The sequence below is a fragment of the Ciconia boyciana genome, chromosome 1 (assembly GCF_034638445.1).
Source record: "Ciconia boyciana chromosome 1, ASM3463844v1, whole genome shotgun sequence".
NCBI lineage: Eukaryota > Metazoa > Chordata > Aves > Ciconiiformes > Ciconiidae > Ciconia > Ciconia boyciana.
Genome location: NC_132934.1, coordinates 129,343,920 through 129,366,814, shown reverse-complemented (window position 1 = coordinate 129,366,814; position 22,895 = coordinate 129,343,920). Strand labels below are relative to the sequence as shown.

Genomic DNA, 22,895 nt, shown 5'->3' with positions numbered 1-22,895 from the left:
CATTATTTCTTTTACAGACATCACTATTGAAAAAAAAAAAAGAAACCAAACCCAAAAGTATACACCTGTGTTTTCCAAGGCACTGCAGTTATCAACTGAAATGCTATAGTTTTTCCTCCTATTCTTATAATACCTGTGATTCATAAGTATTGCTATCTATGGCAGCTTTTCATAAATGATGGCTTTCCAATGACAGTGCTTTATTTCAAGAGTCCTCTCACGAAATGGACACTTTAACATAGCAATCTAAAAAATAAATCTGTTATTTTAATCTCATTTTAAATCTTCTCCACTGCCATTGGTATAAGATTATCATGCTTGACAATGCTTGGTTAAATGTTGAGATGTAGTAGTTAGAGGGGTAAGTACACCACGCACACTTCATAGCTAGGCACTGGCCAACTCTGAGGGCACAAGGAGCAGACAGCAGTGCCAGGCTCTATGCTGAGAAGTGCCTGAAGGTTCACCTTTGTAGTCAATCAATCAGACCTAATATCCCTCCTCTGACAGAGGTGCCTTGTCCCCAAGGTCATTTGCCTGTGCCAAAAACAGCAGAATGAAGAGAAGACAAAAAGAAACCCAAGCTCTGAAAATCAGCAGGAAAGTAAATTGTAATGAGGAATTATCTTAGTTTCTAGAGGCAAGCTAAGAGATGGGGGATCTTTCTGAACTGCGGGGTGAATTCAAAGAAATGGTGCAGACTTCAAGAAAAGAGCTCCATCTCTCTGGTTTCCTTTGATTTTAAAGTGTAAGAATATTTTGCTTTAGCATAGTAATGAATTCATTCCCCTATTTAATCCTGTGTTAGATTTGCAATATCTTCCAGGGACATGTCAGTCATTTTTTCTAAAAATGGTCTAAATTCGTAAGCATAAGAGATTTAATCTCATTGTATTATCTCAAATCTCAGAAAGATCAGAAGGGTTTTCATCCTCAGAAAGTAAGTTTTACTTCAATAAAAAAGTTGAAAAAGAAGTGTTCTAAAATATAGATAACAGACTGGTCAGGTAAGGCAGCCATTCCTGTGAATTTTTGTCCTTGCAGGAAGCGTCCAGCCAATTGCCTTTCTGAGTTGCAGATGACTCCACACGGCCCTGTCTGCCTCTAGGAAACTAAGACTATTTTTAATCATTACAATTTGCAAGGAAGAATCTGAGAGCATTTTGTAAACCAGACATAAACATACATCTTTGGAATTAATATTTTTCTATTATAAAACTTGTGGAGTTTGAGGCAGTTCCATTTTTTGATATCCAGATTAGTGATATTTTGATGTACAATTTGGATTAAGCTTTTCTTCATTAGCTGTGTTAAATTCTAAACAGGTGGCTGGTCTCTTCAAATAACAGAATTTTGCTTAGAGCAAATGTACGTATCACGTGACCATAAACATCTAAAGCTACAGCAGCAGCTTAGAAAGAGGAATATGGAAGTAGGTGGCTGATGTAAAAATATTATCTTCTGGCTAGTTTCCAGTTGGGTGACTGATTGTGGTGGCTCTCAGTTTCATCAGCGCAAGACAAATTATTCAATATGTTTTAAAAGTACATCCAATCTGATAGACATGGAATGTGAATTTAGGCACTTTCTCTTTGAGCAGGATCAATATGTCTGCAGCCAAATGGTATCTCTGAAGTTAAATATTAATTTTTATACAGCTTCAGAACTGATTACTTAATTTATGATTTTTTTTTTACTTTAGTTTGTTTCTAATTAAAAACAAGTTTGACACATTTGTTTTCAAACCATTCATCAGTGATGGTTCAGAAATCAAACATATGATGGGCTGTAAACTTGATTTATGATCCAACAGCTTTTCTTTGAAAGAATCTGACCTGTCAAACCCCATTTTTTTGAGAGAAATATACCAGTTTTGGTTAACTTTGTCTGGGATAAGGTTCTTGACTCATAAGTGGGAAAGAAAAAAAAAAAAAAGACAGCGATAGGGAAAGAGAGAAAGAGAAAGAAAAAGGGGAGGGGGGAGAGAGGGATGGAGAAGTGCACCCATGCATTAGTAGATAATAACATCCAGGAACTAAGATTCTTGCCAAGAGACTTGAGAATTCCCTCATGCAAGAAGAGGAATCTGAACGTTCTGTTCCTCCTATATGACAACCATGTTGATAACTATTACCTGGTGGGAAAAGGACCCTCTATTTTTTTAAACACATTGAAAAGAATTCTGGTTCTTTGCATACAGTACAGAACAGGAAGTGCTTTGAAATCATGGATATTTTTGTAGGATGTGAAAATTATTGCCTTCTTACATCTATTCATAAAAAAGAAAAATAGGTATTTAACTTGTTTAAGAGATCAGCTGTAGTTATGAGTTTTGTAATTTTTGTTTGATTCTTGCTATTTAGTAAAAGTTTAGAAAGAAAGGATTAAATTCTGGTTTTGGTGTTCAATTTAGTAGATAACTGTGCCTCAATATATCCATCTGAAAATTGTATTAATTTTTAATAGCCTGTTGCATGGTGTGTTGACCCAGTTAAGAAGCCACACCCCATGGTTTGAAGGATATGAAACAGCTTATAGGAGACGCATAGGTCTACTTCAGAGTTTCTAAACTAAATGAAGATAGCAGAAACTGTGTTGTCCATTAATGTTGCTATCTGTGCAGAGTGTAAACTTCAAAGGGAGAGGCAGTAGGAGAAATTCCCACCTCTGCCTCAGTTCACATGGATTAATTGCCAGGAAAACATACATGCATTTGGAGGCTAATAAATAGATAAAATAACAGACACTAAAGGTGTTGATTGACTGAGGGCACATTTCAAATCACTGTTGAAAATCTGATATTTTAAGTATACCAAGTTATTCAAATTATTTTCCTTGCCTATATTACTCTCATTCACAGTATTTCCCTACAGCCTAAAACTCTGGAATGCAGAATACCCAGGGATGCTTTTGCTTTTCCAGATGGGTGAAAGAGTTGGCTGTGGGAGATGTGATTGCTTGTAGTATAGACATACCCACAACAGTGTTAAGTTGGTAGGCATCCATAGGGAATGCAGCACTGAAATACTGATATTTGCCCCAATTTAGAGAGCTTCGAGTTGAACTGTTTTATTACACATTAATTCTTCCTGGGCACAACTATTAGTAGCTATCGCTTTAAAATAAATATAGAATAGTTAACCTCTGCTGTATCTTTGTTTTAATGTTGATTAGAGATTTTATGTACTCCTGGATGATGAGACAGAGTACACTCTCAGCAAAATGGGAGGAATGGGTGACAAAGTGGAGGGCAGCGCTGCTGTTTAGGGAGACCTTAACAAGTTGGAGAAAGTCATGGAGTCCAACAAAGGCAAATACAACGTCTTGCTCTAGGAGCAGAATAACCTCGTGCAGCAGTGCAGAACTGGGGACTGACTGAGAAGGAAAAAGCTTTGCAGGAAAGGTCCTGGCAGCCCAGGTGGACAGTAAGTTGAGCATGAGTTGGCAAAGGCAAGAATTTAGCTAGCAGGTCCAGGAAGGTGTTCCTTTGCATCCATTTAGCATCTGTGAGGACACACCTGGAACGCTGTGTCAAATTTTGGGCTCCCCGGTGTACAAAAAGACATGGATGTACTGGAATGAGTCTAGTGCAGGGCCACAAGGTGGCTGGGGACTGAAACACCTGAAGTGGTGAAATCTCCATCCACAGAGATGTTCAAAACATGACTGGATGAGGTCCTGACAACCTGCTCTATTGGACCTGCTTTGAACAGGAGGTTGGACCACTTGGCCTCCAGAAGGTCTTTCCAGCCTCCATGCTCCTGTGATTCTGATACATCAGTTATGTGTGTAATTTATTACTTTCAGTAGTATTTTCTTTGTTAAATTATCTATTGAATCTCACAAGTAATGGGAAAATTAAATTGGGCACAAATTTTATAGTTACTTCATACTGTTGTTGAAGGATGATTTATCTGCATATATTAACATCCTGTGCCTATTCATTTAAAAGTAGGAAGCTTCTTAGAGACCTGAAGTACAGGACCACAGAATTAATGTCGATCTTTGCTTAAACTGAGGAAAATAGTGTTTTCTAATCTACTTATTTGTTGCATTCAGATTAACTCCACCAGTTACTCTATCTCTACTTACAATGAGAGAACTTTGTTTGCTCAAACAGTTTCAAAACAGATTTAGAACAACAGTGACTCAGAAGGCATTATCTGATGAATGGTAATTGAGTTGAGAATGACAGAACTGCAAAACTAAATTTAAATTCATAGTGGATGATGTTTAAAAAATGGCAATGTGCTGATAAATTATGAGCCTTTACAGAGAAGTTAAGAAATGGGAATGACTAATTTTGCAGTTTAAGAAAAAAAATATTTTGAATCCTTTTCCTTTCCACCCACTTTAGCTCCCAAGGGAGGAAAAAAAAAAAAAAAAGACACAAAGAGAGCTAAAAAGCATTTGAATCGGTGTAAAGAAAAGTAACAACCCAGAGATGTTGCCGAAAAGTCTTTCACAGCTGTGCCTCTCTCCAAAGTCTGTAGTACAGAATGATTTCCTGTAGAGAGTAGATGCTGTTGTTGGAAGAATGAACTGAAAGAGGGTCTGTGTACCAAATCCGTTTTTTTTCCCATCCTTGAAGAGGTATTTTGATTCAGTCCTAGATCTGATGGGTTAACATCCCAGACACCAATTGGGTGGGTTTATGCTCTGGTCAGGTAAAGGAAAACCTCTGTAAAGCAGAAACATATGAGTTGGTAATGGATCCATTCTGTAATTGCTGCAAAGTTGAAATTAATACAGTAGATTTTAAAGGGCATCGATAACTTAATCAAAGCGCAGAGGAAACATAATAAAGAGAATGCAACTAAACCTCTCCTGCAATTCAACTGACAGGAGATGAGCGTGTTTAGTAGATTAAACCCATACACATGTGGATGTGTGTGTGTCAGTAAGAAAGAGAACAGTGATTTTGACAAGTTGGAGGGAACAAATATTATAGTTATATCAAAATGTCAAATGTACTTTAAATCTCTGACAGCCCATAATCTGTGTTAAAGACTGAAGTATGAATTAATGTCGAAAAGCAAAATATCAAAATGTTCCAGGTGACTACAAAAGTTGGAGCTTTCCTGTGAACATTTACTATCAATTAAAAAAAAAGTTATTTTTTTTCATATAGCATGCACTTATCTGTCAGAGATCAGTAAAGAGTACACTTGCTAACAACAACAAAAGTAGTAATAATCAATGTCACTTCTATGAATTAAGTATACAGATGATGAATCTAGTAGAATAGCTGCGTTATTTAGCTGCATAGTTTGAACATGCTTCAACAACCTTCAGAAGGTGTTTGACCACTACAAAAGTCTTCCTATTCCACAGTTTCATAAGTCTACTAATATTATTTCAGGGTAGATCAAAGGGAGGAGGGAAGTCATCTTATTAGGAATCTTGACATTATTTCACTGTGTCCATCCCTTGGATTTTGAAAACTGAGCCTTTTTCTAGTACTCCATTTTCAAAAGTTTCAGTGATGGTAATATCTTTTTAAATAAAATTTTCATGAAATATTCAAAAAATTTTTACAGGAACTTATTTTGTATTATTTCTCTGTTTATGACTATATTTGATAGAAAGGTAATTAAATGTTATAACAAACTATGAAATGTTGGATAATATTTGTGAAAATACAAAATTGTAACATGTCAGTGCATGTTTTTTGTGAAGGTTTAAAGAAATTACTTTTTTTTAACACAAGTACCTTCAATACCTTAGTGTGTGAAAGATTCTAAATTTTGGTGCTATATTTACTCCCTAAGCAAAAACATTTACAGCTACTGAAGACATGAGCATTATTTAAACAAAAGAAAAACCAAAGCATTCCTGAAACAATAGGTATAAAATCAAGTCTTATACTACCCAATAATAATCAGAAAACTATATTTGTGAATTTCTTTCTTTTCTAGCACCTCTGACAGATAAACCACCAAAGCTTTTACACCCCTTGGAGAGTAAGCTAACAATTCAGGAGACCCAGTTAGGTAAGTAGCAAACACATAATTTCTGTTCAAATTGTTTGAAGGTATTTGATGTGTTAATGTATGATAGTAATGTGATGGTATGTTGGCATTAATAATTTCATTGAAAAGGCATTAAACATACTTTGTTTCCATGCAGAGATGTATCATATACCATCTAGAAGATTGTTGTTCACAAAAAAAAATTGGTAGTAATTAATACTGAATACTAAGCTCTTGAATATTACTGATACTGGTTTTTACCTTTGCTGAAAGTCTATAGTTATAAGTGTATCTGAGCTTTTCTTTCTAAACTTTCCCTTTTCTGTATATTTATATATATTTACTGTGGGATTCAGTGGGTTTTTTGGTTTAAATTCTGCTGGCAAGATTTCTTTTCACTGGCGATTACTTACGGAATTGCAAAGATGTTCTGTATAAAAGATGCACTGGTCTAAAACCATCCAGCAAATGGCGAGAAGTTAAGATAATAGCATCTGGTTATTCTGAATGTACAAATATATATGTAAAGATGAATGGAGAAAAATTGATGCATAAAGAAACCATTTTGTTTCACTTTTTCTAGCCTAGTGGATGGTGGGTATGTTTTGTCACTTTGGTCTCCTACTGCCGTACACGCAATTAAGGCTCCAAAGCTAAGTGCATGAGTTAATACAGTTTGCGGGATATAACAATCCATCTCCTTTGTGGATTGGTACAGAGGGCAACTTGTAAGAAACAAACAGGCCTCAGTAGGTTAGACTGGAATTATGCTTTGGTGTCAGAACAGTAACCTATTGATAGATCTTCTAGCATGTTAGCTACAGAAACAAATGGGAACAAATCTGGTGGTTGTCTAAATCTCATAGGAAAAAAAACCCACAAGAAATAAAGCAAGCAAAACTCAGTACATTCTGCAGCACAACACTAGAAAAAGCAGAAGGCTTGCAAATTAATTCTGACAGTCATTGGCAGAACATTTTATGGTGCTTGCCAGCCTGTGGCTGATAGTGGCCAGAGAATAATTAATCTTTGTTTTGATATTCATAAAATATTACTTAAAATGATTCATGCTATTCAGGTAATATTCTGACATGCTGATATATATATTTTCAGAAACAATTATATGGAAAAGGGGAGATGTAACCTGATTCCTTCTAGACCTAATTTCTGTTGTTCTGAAGGTATTGTGTCCGATATACCAACTCAGAAAACTTTTCCTTTACCTTTTCATTTGAACACAAGCCTAGGCAACAGAAAGCAAAGTGACTCCACACATTTTTTCCTAACTAATGTTGCTTACTGAGGTATTTTTGATGAAAAAAAACAAAAGGCAGAACCTTTTGGGGCTTTGACATTGCCTTGCTAAATATGCTGTATGGGTGAGAGTATTTCAGTAAGAGTGTAATTATTAATGGCTAGCTAGAGGCTTTGTATCTATGATTTTTAGAATTAATCATATCTTTGATTTCTCATAGTTCTAAGAAACAGATTAAATAATTTGAGAAGTGCTGGGTTTGGAAAAGACACTTTTCAGAAAACTAAATAGCTATTGATGACTATGAAAGAGTTAATTTGAAAATGTCATTTTCAGACACAGATGGGAAAGTCTGACTGTAAATGAATGTGAAGCTATAATACTTAGCCTTATATCAAGATGCTACAGGAATATATTAATTTGTTGTTTAAAAGCCTGTGAAAAAGCCTATGAGAACTGGAGCAAGTGCAAAAAAGTGATAGTTCCCTGACACAAAAATTATGTTGTTCCACTCTTAGATTTAATGTCTTGGTCCTGCTAGATAATGTTTGAAAAGTCTATGTTTCACTTTCACTGAGGAAAGCTAGCATTCATTTCAGGAGGCCAGTTCATATCCTGCAAAATATGCAAAATATATTATCATTGGAATAATGTTGAGATTCACTTAGCCAAACGTCAGATAGTTACCTAAGTCAGCAGCCTCCTACCCACCTGAGGCTTGGGGTGACCACATGTTGCAGACTGGTCTAGACACTGCCAGAAAACGTTAGTCCTCCAGAATGTGTTTGGGATGGTGCTTTTGTACCTTGTTTGTAAAATAAATGTGTTGGTGGAAGGGGGAGAAGTGGAATGGGTGGCACAGAAAAGGGAGAGCAAGGAACTAGGAGCTTGAGGTAGTCCGGGATTTCATTAGCAGGTCACCAGGCAGTGCAGTGGGGAGCTGGGGCAATCCCTGCTCTGCCCCACATTTCTGTGCTTCTCCCCTTGCAGTGCTCCACCTTCAGCTGGAAATGAAGCAGGCTGCAAGTGTCAGGGCATGCCCTGGGGGGTGCATACATAATTTACAGGGATGTGTGTGCTTCTGCAGGTGCACAAGGTGTGCTGAAACATCAATAGTGATGGTTCACCTCAAAAACCTTCCCCTGCTGGCAGGCCTCTGGGGGTGGTGCTGGGCACACTTGAGGAAGCCCTCAGTAACCCCAGCGTGTTTGCTGCTGAAGGAGCTACTGGAGTTTAGTTCTTAAACAGGGTACCTCCATGGAGTGTCTAAATCAAGGTGGGAAGACTCCAGGCGTATCTCATTGATTTGGCTCCAGCACTGCTGACTGACAGAGATATCTGGCATTTATTGCTGAGATATTTTGGTCTCTTCTATACACCAGCAATTAAAAATAATGTCATGGGGCCACAGACCTGTTGTATTATTGTGTTGCATGGCTTCCATAGAACAGCATCAGACCAAAAGATGACTGCACATTAAGGAAGCAGTTTCTCTAAGGGGTGACTGATGGAGTGTTATGGCATAAGTTAGCAACTGCAGTTTGACTTGCTAAGACAAAAGGAAAGAAACCAGAGCTGGAGAATCTGCACTTCTCAGTCCTATGAATCTACAGGCTCCCATCACGCTCAAGCTACCCGCAATTGGTTGTGGGAAAGGTGTCCCACTATTCACCTGATGTTTGGGAGAGTGTAAAGCATGGCTGCACTGCAATGAGCAACCTTAGAGAGTCACAGGAATCTTGAGACCTCATCAGAAATATCTTTTTATCACACTGAATAGGAACCAGAAAAGCAGAAGACAGAAGCACAGGATAGAAAATGAAGGAGAAATTAATTTCTCAAAAGCTTTTCTTAATAGACAGCATGAAATAGCCAAAGCATGAAGCAGAGAAATCCTAGCTGAGGAAAGAAAGATCAGTTCCCCACTTATCCTGATCTGCGTTTAATGTTTTTTGTTTGTAACTTCACTTCCAATTTTGTAATCAATAACTTAATCCTGTTGCAAGGGTAAAAATACTGTTTTCTTTTCAAGCTTTTCTCCTGTTAAAAAGGTTCTTGGGTAACTGTGGTGACCTCGGTATAAACTGCTTCTCTGGAAACAATGACTCCAGACAGAATATCATGTCAAATACAGTCTTCAAAAGTATGCAGCCTGCAACAATTTTGGAGCTATAAGGAGATGAGGAGTGTTTCCCACTCAGCTCTGAGCCACTCTGTGGACTGGCCGCAGCATATGTCAGGGAGGGGAAGAAAAGCAGGCAATGAATGGAAGGCAAGGGGAGGCAAGGCACAGGTAATGAGGAACAACATAATGACCCAAGGAACTGCATCTCACAATATTCTTCCTCTTACCCTCAACACGCTGACAAAATCAAACAAACAAATCCCTGCTAACATAAAAAATCCTTGTAACAATAATAAAAATACAAACCTTTCAGTTCAGACCTGTTCAGAAAGGAATTAATATTGTTTCTTACATATGAAAAACCTAAAACTTCAGCTAACTGTATTTTTAATTCTAGATTAATGTAGATGTTCATATTTATTATATAAATATATCATATCCGTGATACGTATATTTATATAAAAAATATGTTCTGTTTTTCTGTATTGGTAAATTCTGAGTCTTTTCAGTTTCACCTGTCTTTCAGGTAACACTGTTTTTCCCACCAGCACTGTCAAACATCTGTCCTCCTCAAGGAAACAGGAAGAATACTTCTAGTCTGACTCAAGAAAATCTAATTTTAGTATCCTGTTGGTCCATATTCATGTTACTAAAGAAGGCAGGTGTGTCTCCACAACAGGCAGTAATGGATCTGAATTAAAAAAAAACAAAACGCAATAATTATTTTAAACACCTCACAAGCTAGTTAGCCTGTGTCCTCCCCATTTTTCAATGTGTTTCCTGGTTCTGCACAAGGCTGTAATTTGAAATGCCAAAATTCACCTAGAAAAATAAAGCAATTGTTGAACTATTTTTAGCTAGGCTTGATGTTAGAGAAAAGAAAAAAGGAATACAGGATTCCCAGCACTATATGAATAGACCTAAAAGATAAGTTTGGACAGGTACCTAAACACTTTCTCTGTCATCTGAATGAAATTACTTTTCCTGAATTTCATCCAATACTAAAAAATTACTCTTGTGACCAAATATGCAGTGATTTTTTCTTCCTATTTCTTTTTAGGGCGTTATTTCAATAAAATTAAATTGACTATTACCTAGTGAATTGGGGCTTGCTTCTGTCTCCCTCTTCCCCACACATATTCAAGAAAAAATGTCACTAAAACTGCTTTTAATGTATTATTTCTAAAATAAGAATACAGAGAAGTTCCAGGGGTAAATCATCAGGTAGAGAAGAATGCTACTTCATTTATAGCACTGTGTTGTCATAAAAATCTTCCACACAAATTGGCCTTGTTAATGATAAAAGCCCTCCTTAACCAGCTTAATCAGTAGTTGTATAAATAAATTAACTAAAGTGATATGAAATAACTAGCAATCTGTGCCTCCTTTCAGGATGAAAATTAAAATGAAAGAATATCTAAAATTGTTAATTTTTATCTCTACACATTTCATCTGAATGTTATATTCACTCTGTAACAGGAACAGAATTTTTTTTCATTCTGATATAAGGATTTTAAAATTAATCTTTTTGATTACACCAACATTCTTTAAACCAAATTGATCTTTTTTTCAATTATGTGATCCAATTGGACACTTTGGTTCTTTGATATATTCTATTATTAGATTAACATAATATTTTAAAATAAAGTTTTCATTGAGAAATTCCTAGCCTTACTGTTCTAAAATGTTTTGATTTAATATAATATCATAATTTGTGGGCTAAAGTTCAGTTTAGTATACTCACCTAGTCAAATATTAGGACTTTCAATGGAAAAAACTTTGCTTAAAGACTCACTTGCACAGTTAATGATTTAACTGCAGACTCATGAAAACTCAAATGTTTGAAATAATGTAGTTTTTTAATCTAACTAGATACAAGCTGACCAAAATCTCATACATGCTGTTTTACACATTCTACTGGAAAGAAAGAAAATATTTTTCAACTTTTTTCTTGGCATTTTCAGCTCAGATTTCCAATTCCAAATGGAGAAGTAAGTAATAGAATGGAATAGAAGTAAGTTCCTAAAGTAAAAATGGACTGAGGACTTCCAAAGGTCTTGACTCAGGAGATGGGGGGGAAATCTAGTGAAGAAGAAAACCACATGGTAATAAGGGAAACTTTAATCACTAAGATCTGATTATTTAAAAAAAGAGAAATGTTTCCTAGGTACCCTATAGTCCCTTCTTTAGACTTCCAACTTTCAGATTACATTAATCCAACTATTCTGTAGCTGAGGCTGTCCATGAAGGGCCAAACATAGTTTACTAAAAAAGAGATAATAAGTGGGTCAGAGACATTAAACTGCACTAAGGAAAAGTTTGCAGTTACAGCTCAGTGACAACATGTCAACTGATTTTCCTTCCACACTTTTTCCTCATTTAATCAAACCCTAAAAGGTCATACTTAAAATAATTAGAAATAGCTTATCTATGTATTTTAACTGTTTATTTTTCTCTCTTTCTCCATCTGTGTGTGCGTCTGAGAATAAATACATATACATGTATACCTAATCTCTCCCTATATATATATAACATATATATACACACACATATAGATAAAACTTAACAATGCATTTGTACAAATTTTATCTCACTTTATTAATGCTTTGTCTGGGAAACATTTATCTGAATTAATGATGGAATAATAAAACTCCTTTATTCAGGTTAGGTTATAATCCATTACGAAATGTCTGCTCTAGAGGGTACTATCTACCATACTTATCTGAGGTACTTTCTGTGTTAAACATCTAAATAGGATTTAATGCATTAAAAAGTGTCTGTCTGTTCAGTCTCTCTGCAACTATGTGCATTTCATTCTTTATCTACAGATTAGCTATATGAGAATTTTCTATTTCAGATTGTTTGTGCAGTTTTTCACATTTCCTATTAAAAAGGTAAACATCCAGTTTATTTTTATAGTATGAGAGAAGACTGTGGAACCTCAAAAGATTTTCCATATCAGTTGGATAATCATCCAGAAGTTTGGTTTCCTATCTAAGACTTTCTTAAACAACCAAAAATCATATGTCTCTTACTAGCAAAATAAAGTATAATCAGGTACAGCAAAACTTTTGTAAGAATTCTCTGTGGGAGACAGTGGGATATAACTTACTGAAACTAAGATCATAATAAATACAGAATACTGAATACCAAGAAATGCAATTTAGAAATAGGCACACACAGTACATGATTTCACCCTGTGAAATTATAGTCCTAAAAAGACTGTAATTGTGTAAATTTGAAACATCAGGAATCACATTGTTCTGCGATCATTTTTGCCAGAGTTTTGGCTTCAAAATATACTTTTTGTTTCTAAATTATATGTAGGTGCTTCATTGTATCTAATGTTGAAAGACACACAAGTGTTTCCTTGCATACAAAAAAAAGATCCCCATCACTTAATGGTACTATGGAAAAGCATTACAATGTTAAGTAGTGAGTATCAAAATAAAAATTTAATACTGTGTCCTAAGCACTTATCATTGAAAACTATTTTAAATTAATGATTAATAAGATTTTTAAATTAATGAACGCCTCAGAATATTCTGCTTTAAAGATACAGATCTCTTGTGAGTAGCAATGGTATTCACATGTAAAGCTGATCTCAGTAAGGATGTCTTTGGGCTATTGGTGGAACGACAAACACTAGTACAGGTTTTTTTCTCCCAGGAATTAGTCTGCTTTCCAGTTCTAGAACAAATGCTTTCCAGCATTATCGGTGAAGTCGGCATATCCTCATGCAGTCCGAATTAGGAGTGTGTTTACAGGAAGCTGCATTGAACATTGTTTTTGTCTTAGATGTACTATGGATTTGTAGATTGTATTAAGGTTTTGTGCTTGCAGTAGGTACCTGTGTATGCAGGTTTCATTCTGAAAAATCCATCTGCATGCATTCTTAATGGCAATAATTATTAGGGATTTGACAGTGTGTCATGTCAATAGAAAATGGAAAGTTATTTGGAGGAGCTTAAATACTTGTCATAAATTCTTACAGTTTAGAACATCATAGTAGTATGAATATTTTGAAACAATAAGTTGAACAGGATCTTTTTTATATTTGTTAACAGACGTGTAACACTTAAAGTTCAGATTGTTCATATCTAGGTGCTATTCTTGTCTGTTTACATAGCATATTAGAGAAGAATATACAGGATATAGTATCCTTAGATATACTCAACACACATTTGTTATAAATGGTCAATTCACTATTTAATTTTATATTTTTTTTAATATCTGAGGAACTTTCAAATAAAAAAAGACTCGTGGAAATTCAATTTGATGCTACATAGCATAATTGATTAAAAAAAAATCCAATAATAGTTTATTTATGGTATGTATTGTAAACCTTCATATAACACTTTGGTAGTGATGAATGCATGATCAAGAACTATAGGTCAGTTAACTCCTTTGATTTGGGCTAGACTTAAGAATAATAAGATACATATTATTATTATTTCAAATTTCATATTTGACAACAAATTACCATCAATGTGTTTAACACTCACATGCCACTCATAATTTGTGCCCTATATCCTTCTCAGAATGCACTAGACAGCTATAAGCAAAAGATAACACAACAGTATTTTCCACAATCTGTCCCCTTTTAATATCTTATCCTTTTGCCTAAGGTAGAATTGTGACAATGGACTACTTAGTTACTTTTTCTTGGTTCCACACAAGAAAGTAAAATATCACCTGAAACAAGAGATTTTTTCAGCTCCTAGTTTTCACACCAATCTGAAAGAATACACAAAAAAGTCCAAATACAAAGAAACTGGGGTTAAACACTTGTTTCGCTGAACTCAGAGGTACCTCTTGAGAACCATGCAGCTAGGAAGTTAAAAGAGAGAGAAGGCATTCAGTTCAGTAAAACCAGAATTTAAATTTACACCTCAGGATCTAGTTACTTGTGAGGCCTGTCTTGGGTATCTACCTTGAACTCTGCAGTAAATGTCACCTTCTCATGTATCAGTCATTTCAACTGCTTAAGGTATCCTTTAAATAGATCTGTGCTATATTACAAATATACCAGTCCCATTCCAATAACTAGTTTTTAATAACTGAAAATATTTGTAGGAAAGGAAATATTAGAAAAAATGTCATACTTACCAAGAAATAAAACATATCAAGTGACTATTCACATTCACTACAGAAACAAATGAAGCATATACTTCAGTTAACCCACGTTAGGGTTATTAAGAAAAAATTACAACAAGCATTACAAAATTACAGCTCTCTACATTAATCTAATGGATAGATTGGAGATGTGAGGCTATAGGGTCATATGTTTTGTTTCTTTCACAGCTCTTTCTAGGCAATTCATTTCAAGTAATAAATGCTTGTATTTTTAAATAATTAATTCAGGGTCAGATTTTTCATGGGATTTCTAAAAGCATGCATGGTACATTTCTGCTAATTAAAAATCATAGGAGGACTAGCTCCTTGCTGCTGATTTTACAATACTTTTAGAGATTGATACTAAAGATTCCTTCAGGTTTGTTATAGTTTAAATATTAGTAGAGAGATGTTGTGGGTTTGTTGGGTGTGCTTTTAATCTCTCTTAGTTTCTTTTAAACAGAACATTCATCCCACTTAAGTCAAAATTAGAAGATTTCTTTTTGGAAGACATTTTCAACTTTTAATATGGAGATTCAATTCCTATATGAAGAAAGATGATTTACAAATAAAGCAGCCAATATTGTACAATCTTTCTTTCTTTTTCTTTTTTTCCCCCTTTGTCAAATTGCAATGAATGTCAAAACAGGCATTTTATCATAGATAGAGTATCCAAGGTGCCATTTTTAGTTTCCCAATGCTTTGGAAACATCAGGTATTTTATAAAGCTTATAAACGCAAATTCCTCCCATCAAGTGAATACTCAAATCAGTGAGATTATTCTTCTTTGTAAAAACAAAAATATAACAAACAAGAGTTACATTTACAAGGGCAAAGTCCAAGACTGAAATTATTTGGAATTACTATTGAGGAATGAACGATCTTTAGTTTGTCCAGAGCATTGTTCAGAATAATTTACTTACTATAGTAGACACATAGGCAAATGCATTACTAACAGTAACGGTTCAATCTAGTTTAAGTCAAAAATTAAAGTAAGGATTAAAATGCTATTGTAGTATTTACTGGATAGACACATGCAAAGAATAACTCAGTATACTTGAAAGACTTTTCTAAGAGCATTGGTACCTGTTACAATTCCCTGACTGCTGTTTCAGTTTTATGAATACTGCATCCTTTTTCAGAGTTATTTTATTTTGTGAGTTCCTTATGTCAGTCTCACCTTGATGTAAGGAGAAGAGGGTAGGTAGAAAATGGAGTTTGGCTTCCAGGGCAGTCTGAGCCAGCACATCAGATTTCAAGAGGGAAGGGACTGTACAAGCTTCTACTTTTACAGAAGAGAGAAGTCTGGGGAGGAGGCAAATTTTGCTACCAACTGTTTCCTGGAATCTCTGGACATGCAAACTGCTTTTTCTGTTGTTGTTTTCCATTTAAAATGCTTCTGACACAGTCACCATGAAAGAGGAAGTTATCAAAAAACATAAAAATTCATTTAGAGTCGGATACACAAAAAATATTTAGATGCCTAACTTCCATTGCTGTCAATACCTTTTTGTTCTTGCTATTTATATATTATGAAGAGTGTTCACTTCGTCGAGCTTGAGACCTCTGCCTCGAATAGGTTCTTGAATTAGTCAGTGGAGCCTCTCAAGGGCACACAATTTTACCTGGCAGCTAGGTTAGCCATTAATGGTGTGATGTTTCACAATTGCTTTAATGCAGTGTAAATCTGTGCTGCTCTGACACCTGCCCCCTGTCACTCTCCTTTCAAGCCAGCTTCAGCGCTCATGCTTACAGTGTTTGTGAGATGGTTGAAAAGTAATCCCAAAGGAAAGAAACCAATTTTTGCTAGATGGCTCACTATGCTGATGGTGACATGGGTGCAACAAACTCTAGTGCCAAGACATGGTGAGAGTGGGAGTGCACAGCCAGGGAGAAAAGTGGGGAAGAGGCAGTTTTATAGGTATTTTGGCTCAAACTGATTATGAAACATCACTCGAAGTCAATACTTGGTCACAGTGGGTTCCCCACAGGGTCGATATAGGTCAAGAGGCACCTGTATGGCATAAATCATATCACATTGGGGTAGAACTGCTCTGCAGCTACCTGTATCTTCCCATCGAAGTGGCTTTTGTCTGGACTTTGGCACACTGTCAACTCACTCCATTCACTGTATAGGATTTTAAACTCTGTTTAGACATCTGGGTTGACATACCTAAAGTTGGAGTGTGTGAATATCTTCCTTCATAATACCTATACACAGCAGGTGAATGCTAGGCTTTCAAAACTATTTTAAATAGAACTTTCAGAAACATTTTACATTGAACCATTTAACACCATGCATTTTATAACTGGAAATGTCATAGGTATGGTATATCATAGAAATTTATAGCCCGGGTCTTATAATGTGTTTGTATTTTTGACTATTAAATTCATTGAAATGTAACTCCATAAACTGAGATGTATTAATGATTTACCATGTCCAAACACAAGACATAATTCCATCATTATTTTGATGTTATTTAAAGCTATACATGAATCACACTGTTATGTAATTGGCTATCTGGTATCCACTTACAGAAACTTGAGAGCAAGGAACACATTTTACTGTGCTAAAAGAACAAAGTATGTTAGTCATATCAACTGCTTAATTAGACATTCAGTTAATTTTGTTTATCAGCTGTTCTTGCTTCATCTCCTTTGTACCCATTTATATAAGTAAAAAGCATACTGGCTGATGGTTCTTGTTTTTCAGCAGAAGTATACATGATAAATTAGCAATACTGAGAACAACATAACAAATATTTTTAAAGGTTGATTTTAGTCATACAGCTCATCAAACTTCAAAGACAATTTTAATTTTAGCAGATGATATTTTCATTGGTAAATTTTCAGTCTTTTAATATTGTAATGTCAGAAGATTTATTTTTCAGACTTTTTTTAGTTGCTCCTCTTAGTGGCATGAAAAAAATAATCTCAGGATTGTTCCTGCCTTTGAAATATTGCTTTGTTATGGAAAAAATGTACTGACTTTAATACAACCTGCACAAGTAAAGTTATTGACTCTACTTTATCTGTACAATACACTGAAAAGATATCATATGACTAATCTTAGGATTGTGGGATATCTTATTTTTACTTTGGTCTGACTTTATGTTATAGGCAATCATCAATGAAAATGGTTCCAAATTAATAATTTTAAAAGCAAATCACTTTGCTTTTGAAATTCTTCACTTTTTTTCTTTACACTGGAAACCAGAGTTTTCTGTAAGAATAGGGGGCTGCTGTGGTCCGCATTGTATGTGCCAAACTACCAAACCCCCACCCTCACTGCATTCAGCGAGTGTCTGCACACATTCTTTTTCTCAACTCTCTTTTGCTTAAGATTTTTATGTAATTAGAAGTTCCAGTCTGAAGCAGATCAAAAGAGAAGACTGTACCAAGAGAAGTCAGTACCTCTTAGAGCTTGAACATCTCCTCCTTTGAACTTTGCTTGTCATTTAGAAGTGTTATCCTTATTATGGCAAGATGGTGTCACTGATCAATTTATCACCAACTACTCTGCAGTATCCCTGCCCCTATCTCCTCTTTTGCTTTGTGGCAATCTGTTAACAAGTGTGGGTGTGGACCCACTCCTCTGAGCTGCCATAATATCCCAAGGCATGAAATGTAATTCATGAGTTTTTGTGCCCTAAATTCACTATGCTTCGTTCAGAATTAGCCTAATGGATGAGGGGATCCGTGTGGGCGTTTGGCAGTTGCCCCACTGGGCGGATATTTCACTGCTGAGGCTGTGCCTGGAGGCAGCTCTGAACAGCCACATGGGAGGAGGCTCCACTGGATCTAGGGCATGGTTTACATAAAGGTCGCATTAGTCTGGGGGCTGGATTACCCCCCAGGTGGCAGCCCATGTTCTAGGGTTGAAATGAGTCTAATTCTTCTTGGAAAGAAGAGAATTTAACGCAGCTTATTTCTAGGTCTGTATTCAGCATGTCTGAGCTTTCCAAGGAGTTGTCTAAATCCTCAGGACAGCAGAGGTTTCAGGCAGGTGGAGAGAGAGTAGAAAGACAAAGCTGAGAGAGACTGCGGACCAAGCTAATGCGCTACAGGAAAGCCTTAACTACCAGACTGCTGACAGTGGTGGTTAGTGAGTGTAAGATTCCTTGATAATCTTGATCCCAGGTAGATGTAGGTAAGGGATATGCCAAAGAGATTTGGGAGTGGAGCTGATGCCACTTCAGTACAAGTGTCTGGTATGTTAGGTGCTAATTCTACAACTCCTCTACCCACATACACAGAGAAAACTGTTGGACTGCCACTAGCAGTTTACAAGCAATCCACAAATGAAAAGGAGGACTTGACTAGTTAGAGATGACTGAAGGTGGAAACTGTGGTGTATGTATAATTGCTGGTTATTTCCAAGTCTCTTAATTGGGGTCTCAAGAGTGACTGAGTTGTTGTAGATCAGCTGAGCCTCAGTAATTGACCCCTAGTAGCATTTCCTGAAATATGTGTTCAGTGCATTGTAAATGCAACGTAAAGCATTGCTGAAGTTTAAGACAGCAGGATTTTCTTTGCTTTTGAAATGGGTAACAGTACACATTATCACTTGCTGTGGTAAAGAAGATGTTATGCAATTCCTTAAACTGTGGTAACACATTTGTGAGTTAAAGAACAATACTGAATCCTTACTAAATTATCTGTCTAATATCTATTTTGTCTATTCAGAATGTAACATAATACAGCTCCTTCAGAATTAGTAATGATAAATTAGTTGACTGTCTGAACCATTTTAACTTCTATTGCAAAGCACTGAATTTTAAGTGCACGCACACTGCTGCGTACATCAGAAGTTATATTCTACTTTGAAACCTCAAAATCTTTTTCGTATTCACTTCTGTTGTCTGCTAGCAGTACAGCAATTTATCATACGTGAATGCCATTTCTAGGAAGTCCTATTTTTTTCTTAGCTCTTCTTAAAGAAGGGACATACCATTAAGTCTTTCTATCTTACAAATACATTCAATAAAGGAGGCTGTTTATATGTAATTTTTATGAACTTTGCATACAGAATGATAACTTATATGTCAGATTTGAAGGGTGTATTTCCATACATTAAACATCTGAAATTTACCTACCCACAAATGAATTATATATAGAGGTAAATACGTGTACATAAATTTACTTAGTTTATGAAAATACAATATGATATTGTATTTGAACTAAACTTTTGGGTTTATTTTCAAATTAATTAGAAAAATCACCAATCAAATACAATCATCTAAAAATTATTACCAGCTGTTTTTGCAGCTCATATTTTGCAGCACTGAAATATACTCAGATAGGTCAGAAGACAAAAGTAACAAAATCTGAACAAAAGTAAAACTGATTTTTTTGTTATAATTTTACAGTTCAAACTAGAGGAAATGTAAAACTATACAGTCTAAATAATGAAAAGCCAACATGATATGTAAGTATTATCCATTTTACTCCCTAGTAAATTCTATACATAAACCCAATACTTATTATTGTTTTTATGAAGGATATAGAAGGATATATCGTTTCAAAGCCAGCAGTCTACCTTTAAATGTAGCTTTTTAAAGGGAAAGTTTTGGATTCTGGCATCCACATGTTGCCTGTGTAGATTACAGGCACAAGTAAGACCAGATTACAGTAACTGTAGATTTTACAGGCTGTGTGGAATAACAATAAATCCGTAAAAACCATGTTATCTTACACACAGATGAAAAATCACATCCTGCATCACTGTCTTTATGGTAGTAAGCCATAAAAGTGTTTTAAGAGGCAAGGAGAAGTTGGGTTTTATCTATTGACTGCTTTCTAATAAATAGGAAAAAAAAGATTAAAAAAATTATTGCTAAATTTGGAGTTCAATATGGGAACTTAAACTGGGGAAAGAAAATAAAAAGAAAATTTTTTCAATAGGTTTCATTCTTCCTTATGCACCTGTGCTACTGAGTTCTGCCTACTTAAAACATTGATCCAAAGAATATTTATTTTGCTCTAAGCAAAGATTGGAGAAGGGAAAAAAAAAGAAAAAAGAAAGAAGAAGAATCAGTTAATCATTAGTAAAGGTCAAGACTTGTAAAGATCTGTGTTGCCTCTTTAAAAACATAATACAATAACAAATAAACTGGAAGTAGGTGACTTGAGGGAGAATCTTTAACATGTAGATAAAGGAAATAATTTGTGTTGCATTAATGTTAGGGGTTTTTTCTAATAATGACTAATGCTGGGAAAAAGTGTCTCTGTCAGAATCTTTACATGAATTTCGATTGCAGTAGATAACATTATTAAGGTTTTTTAAATTATATATGTTTCTCTTAAAACTTCACTTTTTAAAAACATACTGCTTGGAGTAGTAAGTAAGTTAAAAAAATAGAGAGGTAGAAGTCTGGCATACATAAGTAATGATAAAACTAATTTCAGAAGTATGGCACTGAAAGGAATTCTAATAGTTTCTCCAGTCCCAAACTTTTTCTGATTCTCTTTAGCCAATCAACTTCAGATGTCTTTGCAATTTAAAGCCTTTCTAGTTACATAAGTTAAATAAGGATTCAAGATTTTGCATCTCCCTATGGATGTAAATGATTCAAAAGCCTGAGGACAATTGAATCAATTCTGTATTGGAAAAACAATATAATTGTTTCTTTTAAAAGACTTAAAAAGCACTCTCAATATTTTATTCTATCTACATGTAAAATATGCCTTCTCTCCTTGCTAGGCTTCACTCTCTAGAGGGTTGCACGCTTTTCTCTTTTGTAATCTTCCCTGCCTGCTGGAGATAGAGACTTTTACATGCAGTACTGCTGCCATACATATCCTTCACAAAAAGGCCAAAGCCATCAAATTTTCCCTCAGTTCCAGTTCTGTTTCTTACATTTCTCTTTGAAAATAGTTGGCTTTCACTATTTATACAGTGCCTACCCACCCTTATCATAAATATTTTTCTCTTGTGATGAATAATGATGATTTTCTAGTCTGGGCTCTGCCTTCTTTTACTGTTATTATTTCCTGAGAGTTATTTCAGTGTAACTGCAAAGGATTATCTGGGATTCAAACACTGTGCCTTTTGCAGAGCTAGAATACCTGCCAGTGATGGACAGCTCTCCACTTGCCTATCTGAGAGACATTTAAAAGACAAGTATTCAGTTTCCAATTAGTCTTTGGCTATACTGCTAGCAGAGTTGGTACAGACACTTCTCGTAGCAGTAAAGCAAGACACTTCTTGTAGCAGATTTGCGTGAAAGAGCATTTTTTGGAACAGCAAAAGCTTCCTAAGTGGCAGTTCCTGTAATGAAAGGGACTTCTGCTGCTGTTGAAGTTTCACCCAAATACCCTAAGAGTAGAAGAGACTTTATCCTTCCCCAGGATCCTCCATAAAAGTGACAGATAAGTCATTGAACAAGAGGAAGTCATTATCTCAGAAACCTCTTCATCGTCCCACATCCTTACCTGAGCTCACCAGAGGAGCATCAAAAATCCTCTAACACTCACTCAGATACTTGTTCATTTCATACATGGCAGAAATAGCTAAGGTAGGTATCATCCTCGTTCAGACTACTTGTTACTGAAATACATTTACTGGTGATGACCAGGCAGAGCAAACTGTGACTAAAATTATTAAAACTTACTTGGTTTGTAGTCTCCACATGTTTTTCCATATGTTTCCACAAGCAAAAACTGCAAGCTTTTGGAGGGAAGACTTCTATTCTACTATGTATGGACTGTCTAGAGCAATGCCAACTAGTGATACCTAGTCACAGTAGCTGTTACCACAATGGTAATAATTGTTTTGCTCTTTCCTGGGAAAAAGATTTAGATTACAGTTATTGCTCCTCAGTCCCTCCTTCTCCAGTGTGCTGGCCTCTCCATGAACCCTATAAAGGACACTGTCTTCTCCTTCTTTCTTTACCACTACCTTCCCAGTCAAGAATAGAAAGAAAGACAAAGAAAAGAAGGGCAAAAGTTATTCCATACAGTACAAATATCTCTGAAAATTATACTATGTAAATAAAAAAACCTACACAATCTATTCAATACTCTTCTGTCGTGGTTTAGCCCCAGCTGGGAACTAAGCACCACGCAGCCGCTCGCTCACTCCCCCCCGGTGGGATGGGGGAGAGAATTGGAAGAGCAAAAGTAAGAAAACTCGAGGGTTGAGATAAAGACAGTTTAATAGGTAAAGCAAAAGCTGCGCATGCAAGCAAAGCAAAGCAAGGAATTCATTCACTCCTTCCCATGGGCAGGCAGGTGTTCAGCCATCTCCAGGAAAGCAGGGCTCCATCACGCGTAATGGTTACTTGGGAAGACAAACGCCATCACTCCAAATGTCCCCCTTTCCTTCTTCTTCCCCAGCTTTATATACTGAGCATGACGTCATGTGGTATGGAATAGCCCCTTGGTCAGTTTGGATCAACTATCCTGGCTGTGTCCCCTCCCAGCTTCT

The 22,895-nt window shown here is 35.7% G+C and overlaps 1 protein-coding gene across 1 annotated transcript in view; it reads left to right on the top strand.

Moving 5' to 3' along the window:
* Positions 1-22,895, top strand: part of IL1RAPL1 (interleukin 1 receptor accessory protein like 1) — a 670,917-nt gene that overhangs the window by 497,228 nt on the left and 150,794 nt on the right. Inside the window, exon 5 of the mRNA XM_072852514.1 lies at positions 5,919-5,993. Coding sequence (XP_072708615.1) covers positions 5,919-5,993 — 75 coding nt within the window. The remainder of the gene's footprint in view (positions 1-5,918; positions 5,994-22,895) is intronic.